The sequence below is a fragment of the Notothenia coriiceps genome, unplaced genomic scaffold (assembly GCF_000735185.1).
Source record: "Notothenia coriiceps isolate Sejong01 unplaced genomic scaffold, NC01 NC01_scaffold00012332, whole genome shotgun sequence".
Lineage (NCBI taxonomy): Eukaryota > Metazoa > Chordata > Actinopteri > Perciformes > Nototheniidae > Notothenia > Notothenia coriiceps.
In genome coordinates, this window is record NW_011345033.1 from 3,462 (window position 1) to 22,736 (window position 19,275).

The window sequence follows — 19,275 nt, forward strand, 5'->3', positions numbered from 1 at the left end:
GCGTTTCATCACGGCAATATTTAGTTTAGACAGTATCTGCCTGGTCCCGCATGAGCTCACGCCCCCTCCTTTTTTATGTTCTATCAATTCTTTTTTTTAAAGCTTTATATCCTAAATCAGCGTTTTTGAAACAGGAAGTGAAATAGAGGGATTCATGGCTAGAATGAGTGATCTGTTTGGTATTTTGAGCAAAACACTTCATAGACATTGTTTTTTTATATTTGTATATATCTGAGACCTATGCTATTGCCTAAAAATAGCATGATAGGTGCACTTGAAGAGCAAAACATAATCATTTTGGTATTCCTTTTTCCTTCATTTAAATTAGATTGCCATGATGCGAGTGGCCAGGGAGGAGCGGCAGAAGAGCTCAGTGGAGTAGTCATGGACTGGAGTAGTTCATGGAGATGTTCAGAGAGCCTCTTCGGGAGAGTTCAGTGTTTGTATTAGTTTCAGTCGGGAGAGGTTCAATGGTAGAGTTTCAGGAGAGTGTTTTCAAGGGATGTAGCTCAATGGGTGAGATATGTTTGTGGGTTCAGGGAGTAGCTCAAGGTAAAGCAGTATGAGAGCTCACGGAAGTCTCAGTGGAGAGCTCAGGAGGAGAGCTCAAGGGAGAGCTCCGCACGAGAGCTCAAGGAGTAGAGTTCAGGGATGGCGTTACAGGACCAGGCAACCACAAGGGCGACCCCGAGGGACGGTTGGGATGACAGACACGGTAACCTCCGGGCTACTGAATGAAAGGACGGTCCCGCCAGGACGGTTGGGATTACATGACACGGCAACCGCTCCGGGGCTGTTGATGACAAGTTGTAGGTCCCCAGGACGGTTGGGATACAGGACACGGCAACCTTCCGGCGGCGGCTGATGAGAAAGACGGTCCCCAGGACGGTCGGGATTACGGGACACGGCAACCTCCGGGGCGGCTGATGAGAAGACGACCCCCCGAGGACGGTTAGTACACAAGGACACGGCAACCTTCGGGGCGGCTGACCGAAAAGACAGCGCGCCTCAGGACGGTTGGGGATGCATACACGGCAAACCTCCGGGCTGCTGATGAGCAAGACGGCCCCCAGGACGGTTGGGATACAGACACGGCAACCTGCCGGGCGGGCTGATGAGAAGACGGTCCCCAGGACGGTCGGGATACGGGACATGGCGAACCTGCCGGGGGCGGCTGATGAAAAGAACAGCCCCAGGACGGTTAGGACCACAAGACACTGGCAACCTCGGGGTCGGCTGGACGAGAAGACGACCCCCAGGACGGTCGGGATACAGGACACTGCAACGCTCCTAGGTCGGCTGCTGGACAAAGCAGCCCCAGGACGGTTGAGGTTACAGGACATGGGCAACCCCTAGGGGCGGCTGACGAGAAGACGGCCCTCTCTATGACGTTTGGGATTACAGTACAACGCAGTCCCAAGTAGACGTCGACCGGGCGGCCCCAAGGTCCGGCCGGGACGGGTCCGGAGGACTTCTATAGTGTCTCTCCTGCCCTTGAAAGGCGGGATGCTCCGGCCAGACGGACAGGACTCAAGGGGGTCGGCTCCTGAGGTGGTACTTGACGACCACGGAACCGGGGGCCCGGCAGGCGGGGCTTCACCGAGGTGGTACCTTGAGACGACGAAACGGGGGGCCCAGCAGGCGGGCTCCTGAAGCGTACTGAGACGGAACGGGGACCCAGCAGGCGGGCTCTGTGGGGTAAATACCTGACACGAAACGAAGACCCAACAGCATAGGAACAGAGAACGATGTCAGGTCCAGATACGAGAAAACACAAGAACTATTCAAACTAGGAGTGATGCACTCAACAAAAAGAAAACAAGAGTAAAAACAGTAAGAGTCGAGTCTCTAATTTATGCTGGTTAAAAACAACAATTAAACAACGATATAGAACTTTTTTATTCATAGAATGGTTAATGAAATGAGACAGAGGGCCCAGCCACGTTAACCCAGGGATGTAGGATTCACACGACTCAAGCAATTGTCTTTAGGAGGCGCCGGCTATGAGGATTCTATTTTGTAGGTGCACAAACTGGTAGTCTTCCGAGGACGAGCAGGGCACACAGAGGAAGTACTCAGCCACTGAGGTGACGTGGAACGATTTGTCTTTCAAAGGGGGTGTCCACAATATTTGTTTACACTAGAGATTCTTTACTAACAATTGTACGTCGGGTGTACTCCAACTGTCACTGAATTTACTACAACAAACTAAATATTTGTACTCTGTGAGATTTGTCTTCTGACACTCATTAACACAAATTTTTTTTTCAAAATTGTGTCTTAATAAATAAACTTAAGTAACAGCGTCAAAAGTTTAGTCGGTTATTACNNCTCCAGTGATGTTCTGCTGTGCTCCTCAGGGTTCTCCCAGTCTCAGACCCAGAGCCATCAGAAGGAGAAGGACTCTCCTCTTCCTCCTCCTCTTCCTCTTCCTCCTCCTCCTCCTCCTCCTCCTCCTCTTGGTTCTCCAGTGATGTTCTGCTGTGCTCCTCAGGGTTCTCCCAGTCTCAGACCCAGAGCCATCAGAAGGAGAAGGACTCTCCTCTTCCTCCTCCTCTTCCTCCTCCTCCTCCTCCTCCTCCTCTTCCTCCTCCTCCTCCTCCTCCTCCTCCTCCTCCTCCTCCTCCAGTGATGTTCTGCTGTGCTCCTCAGGGTTCTCCCAGTCTCAGACCCAGAGCCATCAGAAGGAGAAGGACTCTCCTGAGTACACCAATGACTTTGGGATCTTTAACTCTCTGTGGTTCTCTCTGGGAGCCTTCATGCAGCAGGGCTGCGACATCTCCCCCAGGTACAGCACTCTCAGCATCTGAGGTCAAAACGTGTCATTCGACTAGTTCAAGTTCTTATTTGTCTATTTGTTAAGTTCTGCTTTGGCATTTGCAGTTAAGATCTATTGATAACTGTGTTCTTTGTTATGAGGCCCTCTGATAGAAAGCTCTAACAAAATGTACAATTAAAAAACATGCGAGAGGTATAAGGTATCAGCTATATTCTTGTATCTACAGTATATATATATATATAGCTTCTATATATATATATATACATCATACAACCAATATTACTACAACTTCAATGGCTGCATGTGTAGAATATTTTACACTCATGAAACTAAGGATTACAAACATTTTTTTTTTTAGATAGAAATATTGAAGATTGTTGGTAAAAAAAAACCTGTTTTGAATCGAACGTATTCTCTAGCCATGCTCCTATAAACTGTAACATGTAGAGAAGAAACGTCTTGCTTGAAATAAAGGTCTTTTCAAGGTTTTGCCTTTTTCTCCAATAGCAAGTTTCACAACAACATGATCATTGAACAATATATATATATGTATATATATATATATATAGTATTAGTATACCATCAACATTACCATAGGTTCAGTGTCTCTAATATCTCACAGACATGCAGTACATTTATGTAACTGTGTTTTTTGTATTCATCAATTATTTGATTTAATTTTCAAAATAAAAGTCATCAGCATTCTTTTTGAAGACAAACTGCTTTATTTATTAACACAAGGCTTTTATTCTGAAATGTTAGCTTTTTTGTGCATGTTTTTTTTTTCTATTTACAAATGAGGAAAACACTTCTTAACATTTTTGTTCTAAATAATCAGACATCTAAAAACAACATTGTTTGTCAGGGTGATGTGTGTGTGTCTCTAGACTGCTGCCAGTGTTTATGCTAAGCTAAGCTAACTGAAATCTTAACACACAGCGGTCCTCACAAAAACAGCGAGATACACACACACACAAATATACCACTAGTGATGTATATAACTTATTCATTCAGACATATCATCACACACACTCACTCACACTCACTCACACTCAAACACACACACACACACACACACACACACACACACACACACACACACACACACACACACACACACACATATCATGAAGCTAACATGTAATGTGACGTGCTGCCGGGTCCTGTTGTATGTTACCGCTGTGTGAACGCCTGAGGCTGTTTCTATTCCTGATCTATGCCTGTGTGTGTGTGTGTGTGTGTGTGTGTGTGTGTGTGTGTGTGTGTGTGTGTGTGTGTGTGTGTGTGTGTGTGTGTTTACATGTTTGAGGATGTCAATATGTATGTGTGTGTATTTCTCATTATTGCAATGTTGGAGTTTCAACATGTATGAAACTGGAAAGGTTTGAACACAAAATATTCACTTGGTTGCCCCTTTTTTTGAAAAACACATCATTGCTTCTACACTCTTCAAGCACATAATAATAATAATACATATTCCACTATTACATCTGCAAAGAGACCACTTTATAAGCTGATTGTATTCAAACACTCTTAAATATAAAAACAGTGGTGTTGCAATATCATCATCTATCCCAAAACCAGTTGAGATCCAAGTGTTTGTTAATGTTTAAAGCTTGTTATCGATGCGTCTCGTCAGGTCGCTGTCCGGTCGCATCGTGGGGGGGGTGTGGTGGTTCTTCACCCTCATCATCATCTCCTCTTACACCGCTAACCTGGCTGCCTTCCTCACGGTGGAGAGGATGGTTTCGCCCATCGAGGGCTCCGAGGACCTGGCCAAGCAGACGGAGATCGCCTACGGGACGCTGGACGGCGGCTCCACCAAAGAGTTCTTCAGGGTGAGGACACACACCGTTTGAATTCCCATCCAGATGTGTGACAGTTTGACTCTCCAAGATTTATTTTTCGGGATGTGTTCAGTGTGGGCAGCCATGACGCTCATCTGGCATTCCAGATGTGTCAGTGACATCTTTAAATATGGGAGGTGTGTGGTGCAGTGGATAGTGCGTTGGTGTTGGGATCAGGGGGTCACAGGTTCAAGCCCCACTGCAGTCAGCATGTCGTTGTGTCCCTGATAGGGATGTCCCGATCACCTTTTTTTGCTCCCGATCCGATTCCGATCATTTGATTTTGACAATTTGCCGATACCGATTTTTCCTGATCCGATCTTTATGCAATGCATTAAGAGAAAAAAAAGAATTAGTTTCCCTAAGGTTATCTTTTTATTTAAATTGGATATTCTATCCAACATGGATATAGCTTCTTTTTTCACAGCAGCATTGGATCAGTTCAGTTGTGCAGCATTGGATCAAAACAAAATAATTGACACTGCGCCCACTCTGTTGCCAGATTTGAGAGAAATAACCAGGTCTATGAAGACAAGCCCCAAAGAAGCAACACATACATGATGTTGTGTAATTTGAAACCAAAACTAAGGCCTCAGGATGACTTTAAGACTTGAACATCACACATTGGAATACAAAATAAAAAAAGTATTTTAAAAAAAAAAATCCCGATCCCGATTTTTTCCTTTCCCGATTCGATCTTTGAATACGTGATCGGCTCACACGATCCCGATCACGTGAGTCTGATCAGGACATCTTTGTCCCTGAGGACCCCAAATTGCTCCTGTGGGATTGTCCACAGTATTGAGTATGTTAGTCTCTTTGGATAAAAGCGTCTAACAAGTAACATGTGATAATCTTTAAATGGCTGCTAGAAAAAAGCATTCTTACATATTTAATTTTTTGCTATAATTTGCACTGCATTTGGATTGGCTTCTGTACGACAGCTAATGGTTTCAGGTCGTCTAAACTTCTATACTTACCATCATTGTGAACACTTGATAGATGTGTACTTTGTAACAGTGGAACATTGGACACTGGCATGAACTAATTAGATTCTGAATATTCAAATGTGTTTTCCCTAAAGATGAGATCAGAGCAGGTCTTGGTACAGTGAGTGTAAATGGACACTATTATACTCCTCACTCATGGAGACCCTAATAATCAGTTTGTATCTCTAATATCTAACCCTAGCGGTCAAAGATCGCCGTCTTCGAGAAGATGTGGTCGTACATGCGCAGCACGGACCCCACCGTGTTCGTGAAGAACACCAACGAGGGCGTGAGCCGCGTCCGCAAGTCGAAGGGGAAATACGCCTACCTGCTGGAGTCGTCCATGAACGAGTACATCGAGCAGAGGAAGCCCTGCGACACCATGAAGGTCGGAGGAAACCTGGACTCCAAAGGCTACGGGGTGGCCACGCCCAAAGGATCCGCCCTCAGGTAAACTCACAGTCTGTGGGGTCCTGTTGTGTGTTTCTGTGGGACATCAGGACAAGCACACCTTTAGACTAAATGTGCTACGGGTGACCTACGGCATCCACACAATGCACGTGTTGAAATATTATGATTCTGTGCCTATAAGATTTATCCAGGAAACAGGATTGGTTGCATGAACTCAAACACATGTACAGGTTTTAAACGTTGTCTTACAATATGTCAGAGTTGCTGATCTCACAGCAGGTCTGGCGTGCAGAGGTGTGGACTTCTGATGGACTTGATAAAACAAAAGGACCAGACAAGACAGAGCAGGGACTCTTACGGACCGTCTACACTACAGGCATCAAAAGATCTTGAAGCTGGGCGTGTCTGAAGCTTGGCGATTTTTTGCGAGCAACGCGACCAACAACCAATCACATGAATCTCCCGCCCCCGACATACAAGCAATAGCAATGTTAAAACGAAGTAAACTGGATATAAACTCTCCAAACAGGGGAAAACCTACCAGTTTCACCCACTGTCTCTGCCACCTCCCTCCATGCCTGGTTCCTCCGGTTTGTATCCCGGTAAATAGTTCTGGTCGTAAAGAACCGGGTGATTTGCTACCGTAATATCTCGTTTGGAATATGAGGAAATGAACTGCGGTCTGGCTCTCCCAGCTTGCACGTGGTTTAATTGGCTGCGCTTGCACTGGCGGGATTTGCATAAACGGGATTTGATTGGCTGATGCCGATAGATGCTCGTGATGCTTGCAAAGCCATGCCATGCTCCCCACAATGCAGTTCGGCGAAGATTAAAAATCTTCTACGTCACCCCATTCAAGTGAATGGGCGAAGCGTTGAAAGCATTTTTCGATGCCTGTAGTGTAGACGGGCCGTTAGTCAAAGCAGTTTGTGTTTGGATAGTTTAATCCACGACGTTTCACTTTAAAGCAAGATACTGACAGAAGAGAGAAAGGGTAGGGTGTCGCCTGATAACATATTTGGTGTATTTAGAGACATGAATCCAATTTGTATCATAATCTCACTCTGGATTAGTGCAGTATATTTAAATCGCAGGAAACACAGTGTTTTACCACTTTGAGGAGTTACTCCAGCCTAAGTGGAATTCTACACATTTAATAAAACATATTTGTTTGGTTCAGATCCTTGTAAATAAATCACACCATGATCATTTTAATATATTGATATATATATGGTAAAGAGAAGTTACACATGTTGCAGCCCTAATATGTTACACAGTAATCGACACTAGCTTGTTCAGAAGTATTTTAGGTGAAAATACAAAAGAGTGTATTTCTTGGACTCAAACCAATGAGAGCACAGAAGCGCTATCAGCTACATGTATTACAAGTACCAGTCAAATGTCTCCTGTGATTCGGACCCGCCCCCGGGTTATTCTTTGACCCGTGACTTTCAACAATATTTATTTCAGTCCACTTGGACCACCAATTGTAAAGGTCAATATGAACTAAAACTAGTTTTCTGTTAAACTCGGCACAGATATTGTTTGATTCTTTGGTATCATTGTTTTCGTACCAGCACTCATCATATGTTTCGGTCCTGGAGCTTGATTGGCTGCTGTCGGCTCTAGCTAAGGACTTCTGAGGAATGTACGGCACTAATTGGCTCAGTAAAGTAATTGATATGTGGCACACCTTTTAAGAAACATACCCTTTGTTATTCTTTGGGGTTAGAGGACAATAGCAAGGTTTCAAGTCGTTGGTGTTTCAGTCCAAGTGGAGTTGCACGGCTTTATTTAATTTAGTCAAATTGAGTCTAGAGTCCACACCTCTGCAGAGAACCAATGAACAGTACATCCAGATTCTAGCTATGAGAACAAACTGAAATACTGAAACTGACCCACAGAGCTGGAGGTCAGTTTCAGGTTTAGATAACTGTCTGTGTGTGTGTCTGTTTTCCTGTCTGTCTGACTGTCAGTCTCTTAATCTGTCTCTCTGTCTGTCTTGTCTCTCTCTCTTTTGTGTTTGTCTTTGTCTGTATGTGTGTCTCTCTGTCTGTCTCAGTGTTTCTGTCTGTCTGTCGGCCCGTCTACCTGTCTGTGGTCATCAGTTGTGCTTGTCTGACTGCTAACAACAGCACAACAAACTGTCTATCTGTCTGTCTATCTATCTGTCTATCTATCTATCCATCTATCTATCTATCTATCTATCTATCTATCTATCTATCTATCTATCTATCTATCTATCTATCTATCTATCTATCTATCTATCTATCTATCTATCTATCTATCTATCTATCTATCTATCTATCTATCTATCTATCTATCTATCTATCTATCTATCTATCTATCTATCTATCATCTATCTATCTCTATCTATCTATCATCTATCTATCTATCTATCTATCTATCTATCTATCTATCTATCTGTCTATCTATCTATCTATCTATCTATCTATCTATCTATCTATCTATCTATCTATCTATATATCTATCCATCTATATATCTTTCTATCTCTCCATCTATCTGTCTATCTATCTGTCTATCTCTCCATTCATCCCTACATGAGCATTGCTGCTGTCAGATAAAATGTGTATTATTTATAAATGTGTCGAATCGTCGTTAAATAAGAATTTGTACTGAATCAAATTTGCTAAGGCCCTTTTATTCAGTGACTTTAATTGGATTCTTCCTCGACCCTTGTTACACCCGTCCACCAAGTTTCATTAAAAGTGGGCCAGCAATAATTCTGTAATGCTGCCGACTAACCAAACCTCAACCGGAAAATCTCCTCTCCGGAGTCAAATCTGGAACAAGTGGTTGTAGTACAAGGTACAGCTCAAACACTGCAAAATCCTGACTGGTTGGAAAGAATCGTCCCTTAAGCAGCGCAGGACCAATGCCCAGCAGAGACCACACACAAAACAACGGTAGCAAAAGTGAATCAGCAACAACACAGCAGCCATGTTGTAAAGCCCTACAGAACATTTAGTAACACCAGAGGAAATTAGTCCAACCACATTTTGCCCAAAAAGGGAAATTCATAAATATATTGTTGTATATGTTTTTGGTGTGGTTCAAGACACTGCAGATGCTCATTTAGACCGTATTTCGTTCACATACAAAGACCACAGTTGACGGAATAATTCAATGCAAATTGACGATGAAGGATCTTCTTTCCCATTGGTGTAGACATTCAGTTATAAAGTCGTTGGTCTCTGAACGCTAGCTTTTCAATTGAGCGAAACCAAACGTCTTACCCCGGTTACAACATTAATATAATCAAGTTTCTTTTGACATGTTTATCTGAAAGCAGCGTTTCATGTTCCTTCTCTGTCCACGCTTCATCAGAACGTCTTGTCCTCTTTCTTTCTGCTTCACGTCAGCATTTTACAGACAACCCAGAGCCGGAGAACGGAGATGAGCTCCACAGATGAGATTAGTAAATGCTGAATATAATAATAATAACGTATGTTATGTAATTAGTAGGCCAGCAATATCAATCAGCGTAGCAAAACAGAACCCAGCAAATTGGCTTTCTGCCTTCGCTGTCAAATGTGTTTTGGTTTGTTGAAAGGAAGTGAAGGGTTTCTGATGGCAGATTGTAAATCAGAAAGTTACTCACCAGTATTTTTGAGCAGTTGCCTAGCAACACATTTGAGTTAAAGCCCCTAATGCTGAGCATATTGGATAATCAGCGTTACACAGATCACTAGTTCCATCTGAACAGACTCTGTTCTCTGCCTCTGGGTTCGTCTCCGTGCTAACAGCTGACCGTGTCCAGTCAACAGCTCCATCGTCTCCGCTGACTAACTCCATCACACTCAGCTCTGCTGCTGCCATCAGCTCTGCTCACACTAAAAGGGGAGCTCTGGTAGGAATCAACCCTCCAACACAGTGTTGAGAGAGAACACAGACGGGAATGAAATCCTTCATATAATGTACGTCACGTTAAAGGGTTTGATTTTGCCTCCGGCTCTGACAATGTTATGGAAAGAGCCTACAGAGAAATGAATCACGTCTCTCCTGAAAGATAGTAGGAGAGTCGATCTGCGCCAGTGTTGTCACAGTTTGTCGTAAAGTAATCTGAAATATTGTACACGTCATTGCTGACAACATGTGGAGTATTGCATGTTTCAGACTTCTTCACTGATTCCTGAGGTGAAGGCTAACATTAGCATTGATTTGTAACCCTGTTACTGTTATGGAGTAATTACCGTTACAGGGTTTTAGTTTCTGCAGTTCAATGTTTTATCTTTAGCCAAATTAAATGTTCACGTATAATTAAAAAGTATAAAAATAACTTTGTTTTAGTCTAACATCTCACTAAAGTAAACAAAACAAAAGTTGACCATGAATACCCGAGCTAGCCAAATCAATTATTTGTAATGGTTTACTACCTGTTTTTTCTCAAATACATAACAGAACTTTTTAAAATAAAGGGTTCATTTTTCAAACGTTTTTTTGTCTAAATTCTCCTGTAATTATGGAACAGCCCTTAAACAATCTGAGGAAAACAATCTGAGGAAAACAAACGTGAGTAAACGTACGAAGGATTACATTAGCGCCTGTTTAGCAGCTGTAGTGCTCTCGCTCAATACTGAACACTTTTCTTACTTAGAAACAAAAACGTTGGGAAAAAAGGGTCCAGGTTGAAACATCCAGAAGTTCCCCTTTGAAACACCATTTCTACAATTCTATCGTTCGGAGACCTTTTGTTCCAAAATGACGTTACCATTTCGGATTGATTGATTACAAAAAATATGTAACAGAATCCCTTTAGAACAAAACTCTTCTTTTGGCCGTCATCATAATAATTGTATTGTTGTCGTCCATTTACTGGTTGGCCTGTCAATAATCATTCTATTAATTCATGTTTCTTTAAAAACATCTCTGCTACCGTCTGCCTCTTGAGCTTTTCTCACCACTGGTATTTAAAGGGGAACAACGAGAACCGTGTGTTAATGTATAATGTACAGAATACTAAACTGTGAAGCACATTAAGAATATTATTCTATGTTCCACTTGTTACTTATTATCAAACATGTGACTGTTGTTCCTTTTTATTGATCAGGTCATGAATGTATTCTAAGTCGAGGATTGCTGCCGGTAGTAAAGTGTAGGATGCATTCGCTGTTCTTCAACCCAGACCATAATGAAATGTTGTTTTCCTTCAGCTGTGTTGAACATGAGGAACCTTCTGGTACAGCCGATTAGGCTCAACACAAACCAGCGGAGCAAATATATCCATCATGTTGACGTTATTTACCCTCGCCTATTTCTCATTTCTGACTTGATTTACAGCTGTAAATATTAGCACTCCAAATGCTGATGTTAATTGCTTCATCAGGGAACAAATAGTCCCCTGATCGCGTACATTTTGAGTTGCAAAAACCGATTTTCTGTTGACACCATTGAGTACCACCTTGTAAGTAACAATGTTTTCTGAATTATTACTGCAACTTGGTACCAAAATTATCTGTAGTTGCTTTTAACCATAGTCCAATTTCTTCATTTGGTCAGAACCAAGATTGCATTGAAAATTGAAATAATTACAAAATATCTCAGTGTCATCGTCACCACGAGGACCCTGATGCTGGAGTGAAAACATGGCTCTTAATGAAAGTTATATAGAACGGTGAATCGTATCCAGTTAAGGCTCAGATTGGTAGACAACGTTCATCGGACCAGAACACTTTAGGCAAACAGTCAATTGAAGATTTAGACCAACCTGTTAAAGAATTTGGATCCTAAACCAAATTGAATCTTGAATGAAGCAATCAGAAAGTGAAATAATGCCACGGTTCTTGTAACACATAATGGTGTTTTCATTCACGGGGAAGTCGTTTCTTATAAATGGTGAATACAGTGTTTGGTGCTCTTGATTGGCAGTGATCTACCAATCAGAGGGTCGGTGGTAGGATCCTTAGTCCCTTCAGGATCGTAGTTTCCTTGGGCAATAATCTGAACCCTTATTTCATACCTGGCATGGGCAACAGGTGTTACTCTCCTGGTGAGCAGTTGGTCTTTTACGGTAACATCTGTCTCTTAGTGAATAAACACATATTCGTTTTATCTTTAGACCATTTGTGATCTCAATAACATTTGGATTTCAAACTGTCTGGACACCAAAATGGAAATGAAGTTGACGAATGCTTTTGGTAAACCTATACAACTATTGTCTGTGAGCTTTGCCACTTAGAAAAAGAAGATTGAATCTGTTCTTCGGACGCCTGAATGCTCCTGGCACGGATAGTGTTCAAGCCCAGTGAGTCTTTAACACTAACATTATATAGAACTTCAAACAGAAGGGAAACAGCATTTGACCAAAGTCTGGGTTGAAGAGCAGTGCTAACTTTAAGATAAGATATTACCATGACTGTCGTAAGTAGACTCCTGTACTGATGTTGCTTCACTATGGCAGTCCTCTGTTCATTAACACGTAGTTCCCTTCTATCCCCCATCACCATCATCCCCGTAGAAACCCTGTTAACTTGGCAGTTTTAAAACTGAACGAACAGGGCCTGTTGGACAAATTGAAAAACAGATGGTGGTATGACAAGGGAGAGTGCGGCACCGGGGGAGGGGACTCCAAGGTCAGATCACCGTAACCCCAACGGGTAACGACAGGCAATGCCACACCGGGGTAACCGGCAACAACCCACCGCTAAAACACCAGGCGTAAAACACTCCGGACGGCCCCACAGAAAACAAACCGTTGTAGAAAGTCTGCATCCATCAGGTTTATTCACCTTGTTGGAGACTTCCCAGCTTCTGATCCAGGGAGTGTTTTACAGACAAACACGTAGAAAGATTCACATCGGAAACAGGATTACCTTTAGAGTCCTTTAATGCAGATTTACACGTTACATGTTAACCAAGAAAATGTGGAGCAGATGTTCAACATGATCGCTTTTCATACAATTGTCATTTTTAAAATAGTAATTTCTTAACTTTTAACCAGATTCAGGTATTACATTACATCACATGTCACCTGTTAGAAGCTTTTATCCAAAGCGATTTACGTACTCAATACAGCGGGCAATCCCCACAGGAGCAATTTGGGGTGAAGTGTCTCAGGGACACAACGACATGCTGACTGCAGTGGGGTTTGAACCTGTGACCCCCTGATCCCAACACTAACGCACAACCCACTGCGCCACACGCCTCCATGAAGAAGCGTGTACTGTACATCGACCTCTTTTGACACCAGCAAGAAAGAGGGGGAGATGAGAGCAAAGAGGGAGTGGTGAAGGAAAAGGGGAAGAGATACTCCGAGATGACAGAAGACTGACAGCTGAATTCAAAACCACGCCATACAGCTGGCTTTTCAAGATCTTTCCTTCTCTCTTTTCCTCGCTCCTTCTCTCTTTTCCTCTATGGTCTTGTTCTCTCCTTCCTTCCCCTTTTTGTAACTCAACACAACATCCAAGCCTGGTTTTTCTATTTGCCTTTAATGCAGCTCTGGTTCACTTTTACTCGAGCTCCGCCAGGCCATTTCGTACATCTGCTACTTTTACATTTTCCTAATTTGTGGTATGGGAACACATAGAAAAGTGTTTGAGAGCAGCTGCTGGGAACCAGGAGATTAGACCTGAGGACGGAGCACCTTGTGTAATTAAATTGGAAAGAAAGTGTTCTCTGTGACTGAGTCAGTGGGAAGTTCTTCATCACGCTGCTGGGTAGAGGTCAGCCTCCTCAGTCACTACTGACCTCCCCCTGAACCAGCTCGGAAAAAAACGAAAGTTTATCTGAGACGCTGTTTCACAATTTGAGCAAACATTGACTTTCAGGCATTTTCAGAACATGAAACCAACAGGATAAATAAAAAGTCTAACTGATTTCCAGAGTTTTATATGCAGAGAATAATATAAGTCCTCTATGGCCCTTTCTCATTTCTCTAACTCCCCTCCTCGACTCCCCTCCTCGACTCCTATCCTCGTGTCTTAGTCCCGCCCACAGGAGATGCGAGCGGAGGAGTCGAGGAGGGGTAATTAGTGAAATGAGAAAGGGCCGATGTCATGTCTTTACTTTTTATTTTTCTCATTTTCAACCTATAGTTAGAGCTGGTTTCAGTTGCTATGCTTCCCAGTCACTTTTACGCTGCTATGGACATTTTTGCACTCTCATTTGCACACTTTGTAAATCATCTTTTTTTATATATATCCTGCTTACTTGAAGTAAACAGTTATTTTGTGTTTTTTTGTAAATATTGAGTGTTCTTTTACATTACATTAAATGTTAGACACTTTTATCCAAAGCAACTTACATACTCAATACTGTGGACAATCCCTAGGAGCAAAGTGTCTTGCCCAGGGACGCAACGACATGCTGACTGCAGTGGGGTTTGAACCTATGTCCCCCTGATCCCAACACTAACGCACAACCCACTGCGCCACAAGCCTCCTAGTATATTTCAAATGTATAATATAAAATAGTATTTGTACAGCAAAGTCTATAAATGAATAAAAGCTGACATGGTACATGAGCTCACTTTGTAAAACACCCCCTCTGATCATCCTCTGAAGCCACTTCCTTGTATTCGGACAGTTTTGACTTCATCCGCCCAAAAGTGAAACTACAGCCGTCCTTAAACGTCTCTCTTTCACAAAATACAGAGGACATGTTTCCTGTTTTCGGCCAGCGGGCTGATTTAGTTTCCCGGAGTGTTTTCAGCTCTTGCCGGTTACCCAAAGTGATATAGTAATACACATCTCGCACGTAGGGAGTCAGGCCAAACCAAGCTAGATGGAGTATTAACGCATATCACTTTTACGCTGACATTTACCAAGAGAAGTTTTATGTGTGATGTTCTTTGTTTTTCTTTCTGTTGTTGTTGTTGAGGTGTTCTCTGTAGCGTACCGAAACATCTGTACTGAAAATGCCAGTTTTTGATAAGATCTTTAGTGCTGCTGTAGCCGCCGCAGCTCTTTAACAATAACATAAGATAACATGGAGGTGCATAATGTTATTTATGTTATTTCCACCCCCTCCCTCCCCCTCACTTCCTCCATTGGTTCTTTGAAGAATCCCAGTAAACCTAGCAGTACTGAAGCTCAATGAACAAGCCATCTTAGACAAGTTGAAAAACAAATGGTGGTATGACAAAGGGGAGTGTGGACACAAGGACTCCGGCAGAAAGGTCAGTTCTGGAGGATGCTCGGCCTGGTCCTGAGGTCATGTGTTGGTTTACCCCCCCACCCACCTTACCCCTTCAGACCCACACCCCCAAAAAAACCCAACTTCAGCAAATACACTCTGAAAATAAAACGTTTTTCACCGGTTTTAACTTTCTTTTTCGTGCTAATTTGATGTTATTTTGGTCCAAGTCAGTTATTTAGATGCAATTCTAGTTTCTATGAGTTGTACGGATCCTGTTAGTTGGCAGACCCTTTTATTTAAAAGATCTGCCGCTAGAAAGTGTAAAAAGTCCAACATTCCTCTATCTAGACGGATATTTGTACGTGTTGAATTTTTATTTTGTACTTAATCGGAACAGTTTCAGTATTTTCAAGATCTTTGACCAGAGAAGCCAGTTCGACACAACTCTTCAGGCTGATGTTAAGGAGCTCTTTAAGATTTGTAACTTCAGATACTCAAACACACAGTCAGCTTTTTGAGGCGTGACAGCTGTTAAAACCTGTAACACTTCGTTACATTTGGACAGATTCAGGCTAGCAGTTCCCCCCTGTTTCCAGCCTTTGTGCTAAGCTAACTGCTGGTAGCATCATGCCGTCAACATGAATAAAAGCAACAGATGACCCAAAGGTCCCAGAAGAGCCCATTTAAAGATAATTGTTGAACCCTAAATGGATAAGACGTCCAATTTGTAAAATATCTGTAATGCCTGGGGTCTGGCCTGGGTTGCATCATATTTACTTTGGAAGTCTAACACTTGAGTATAAAGTAGAAAATAAGAATGTGTACCGAAGTTTAAAATGCTAATTCAGATTCAGAACTTAAATTCCGTTCCGGGTCGCACAAAACTCTCGCTTTGCGATTACAATTAGTGAACGTTGTTTTGTTGAAAAACGTTTTGTTTTTAGAGTGTAACACTGCGGCTCAGCTGACCCTTCTGAAGAGCTGGAGGAAAACCCAATCAAACATTAACTATTCTGATAACATGTGAAAACCTCCTGATTTCAATGTGTACTTGAACCCGAGTTCAGTTTATGAACTTTGCTCCTTCTAGACTCTGCGTAAACCCTCAGATAAAACTCTGCAAATTGATGAGAAAATGAGCTTCAGCTCCTTCTGACAGACGTTCTCCGAGATAAGAGGTTTTCATGTCTGCACTTCAGATTCCTTCAGAGGCTTTTCTCTGCTCAGCTTTCCTTCTGTTCTCCAGAATATTCTGTGGCCAGCACTGTGTCAGCCACGGGCAGACAGACAGACCATGCTGGAAAATGTGACTTTTTACAACACTTTTAATCACAACTTCCTTTGTAAGCATGCTTATAATGTATTTTACATTTAAGATCAGCCTGCATCCTGGAGATTGGAGAAAAGTTTTCAGAAGAGTTTTTTATTCGAGAGAAGCCAATCTGCGTCACAATCTGGTCGAGAAGAGAAGCTCCAGATGTATTTTACATTCACGTCAGATGTAAAAAGTCAGATTTAAAAATGCAAATATATTTCCCTGACTCTCTGTCTGCCGGTGGCTGCTCACCAACACTTGATGAGACTGAAGCTACAGACCACAGCTTTACCTCCCCTCCTCTTCCTCCCCTCACACACACTCTCACACACACACTTTTGTCTCCAATCTGTCATGTACTGTACCTCCTGTTTCTGAACTGGCTGTGCGGCAGCCCGTCTCTAACAAGCTGCTGTCAAGAAAACACCAAATTAACGTTATCTTTTTCTCCCTGTTGCTGATTTACTTTTAAATTGTAAAATGTTGACAATCGAGGCTTTCCAGATTTTAATTTGTCTTACACAAAAAATGACAGTCGTTGGAAATAAAAGTCTTGTTCTCGGGCTTCTGCCAACAATGCTTCTGTAAAGACATGAACATTCTGAAAAGTGCCGATGTTATAATAAAGGAATAACATATAATATGTCTTTATAAAAGAAGCTACAAAAAAGATATGTACAGGAAACCTTTAGAAAGTAAATTATCAAAAAGTAAATAATATCAGTAATTTCCAAAAATGATACTACAGAAAGTAAATACAGAAAGTAAATACAGAAAGTAAAATACAGAAAGTAAATACAGAAAGTAAACTACAGAAAACTACCACAGAAGTAATTAAAGCTTTGCTCTGGAAATGTGTTTTGAGCTGCCTTGATTATTAAAAAAAGTTTGAATTTCAGTCTGACTTTGAACCGTCTGTTAGTATAATTTGACAGTCCTGATTGGTTGAGGCTAAACATGACAGTTTGGAGAGGAAAGCTCTCTGATAGGTTCTCCCCAACTCCCCATCACTTCCTGTTGAAGAGAGGCCCCGCCCACTTTGAGTGCTGTATCCGCCTCTTTTTTAACAGACTGCATGCTATTGGATGAGAGGGGCTAAGTCCCGCCCACAACAACACGTGACGCATGATGCAGAAAAACAACCAGAAACTAAAGAACAACAAAATCCCAGTTTATAAAGAAGGATTTTAGAGTTAACTTTAGTTTTTTTGATATATTGATTAGACAGAAGGTATGTATTATACAATGTGATGATAATGGCAACTGGTAGATAAGTTACTTTTCTTTAAGACAAAACATTAACAGTAAAAGTCGATATGTTTTTTTTCTTTGTTTCCCCTCACTTTGCATTTTTGTGCATGAAGTTGCTTGTATGAAATAGATATACGGTTTGTCAACGGCTGTGATTTGAGGCAATAAAGACGATTCACACACTTCACAAACTGATCTTAATACTACATTACCCATGAGTCTCTGCTTCCTGTTTGCACGGACAAAGAGCCTCTCCAAAAATGTTGTCGTGGAATAAAAAATAATTTCGTTGAGCATTTAGCAGCACACCTAACAGAATTTAAAGCTCTCTGAGTGGATGTTTTTTGCTAAAGTGCACATTGGGAATTGTAGTCAGTAACACTAGAATACATTTAATTATTAGTAGTAGTAGTAGGAGTAGTGTATACTTATTATTATGTACATTATGTGTACTATAGTTGTTGCTTAAGAACCTCTAAGGTGTCATCATATTGCAAGGAAAGATGATTAATAATTGTATATAACTTGAATGTAATAAAATATCAAATAAAATCACGTGTAAAATGAGCGGAGTCTCCCTTTAGCGATCCGTGTCTCTAAAGCCTCTTCATCACAGCCTTTGAAAGATCATTTTGGGTTTTATTTTTATTAGAAAAGTTAGTATTAGTTTTTATCTTTGGGGGGATTTTGATGATGTCATTTCTATCTGCACCCTGATTGGCTCTCTCCCTGATCCCGACCCCTGCTCTGATAGGACAAGACGAGCGCGCTCAGTCTGAGCAACGTGGCCGGCGTGTTCTACATCCTGATTGGAGGACTGGGCCTCGCCATGCTGGTGGCGCTGGTCGAGTTCTGCTACAAGTCCCGCATCGAGTCCCGCCGGATGAAGGTGAGCACTCAACACGACTTATCAGAATCAGAATCAAGTCACAAGGAAATCCTTTACATAATTAATAGATAGTTTAGCTTCTCAGCATCATTTGCTGTGGCCCACTGATGCTAACGATCGTAACTGAAAGGCTGCATGCCAAACGTAAACATTCAGCCACGTGACTTGCAAACTCTCGCGAGAGTTTTACACAAGACGGATCCTTTCGAGCCATAACCAGAGACTTCGGACCTGACTTGTTTACATCCGGCTTCTTCTTCTCCTGCTCTAATAGTGGCAGTAAACGCATGGTTTGAGGGGCATTATGAATTATTAGAATGAGAATAAAGTCACAAGGACAGATACAGGAAAACATTCCACTGCAATAACTCTATAACAAATCACCTCGGGCTGGAGAGGACTCTCTGCTCCAAAGCTTCTCTTGGACCTAAAATCACTTACACTTCATTTATATTCAATTTAATATTTAATATTCCATGCCTCACATACTTATGTATATATAATAACTTGCCTTATATTTGTTATTGTACATTTTGTAACTCAACATGTATATTTTCTACTTTCTTGTTTATTTCTAGTCTTTTCATTGTTATTGTACAATGCCATGTCTTTATGCTGCTGCAACGCTAACATTTCACAAATTGGGATCAAGTACTTCCGATCTTATATTTATCTTATCTCATCTTATCTTTAT

The 19,275-nt window shown here is 41.9% G+C and overlaps 1 protein-coding gene across 1 annotated transcript; it reads left to right on the top strand.

Annotated features, from left to right (window-relative positions):
- Positions 1 to 1,506: 1,506 nt before the first annotated feature.
- Positions 1,507 to 18,653, top strand: LOC104947309 (glutamate receptor 2-like). The gene is made up of 6 exons (XM_010773286.1): positions 1,507 to 1,607; positions 2,630 to 2,788; positions 4,419 to 4,617; positions 5,818 to 6,065; positions 12,506 to 12,620; positions 18,447 to 18,653. Exons 1-6 carry the CDS (start codon positions 1,507 to 1,509, stop codon positions 18,651 to 18,653), a joined length of 1,029 nt encoding a protein of 342 aa, XP_010771588.1.
- The last annotated feature ends 622 nt before the right edge of the window (positions 18,654 to 19,275 follow it).

Coding starts and splice junctions, on each gene's coding strand:
- LOC104947309 (XM_010773286.1), top strand. CDS start 1,507: ATGCTCCGGCCAGACGGACAGGACTCAAGGGGGTCGGCTCCTGAGGTG. Junction 1,608..2,629: donor GGCGGGGCTTCACCGAGGTG/GTACCTTGAGAC, acceptor CTCCTCCTCCAG/TGATGTTCTGCTGTGCTCCT. Junction 12,621..18,446: donor CCGGGGGAGGGGACTCCAAG/GTCAGATCACCG, acceptor CTGCTCTGATAG/GACAAGACGAGCGCGCTCAG.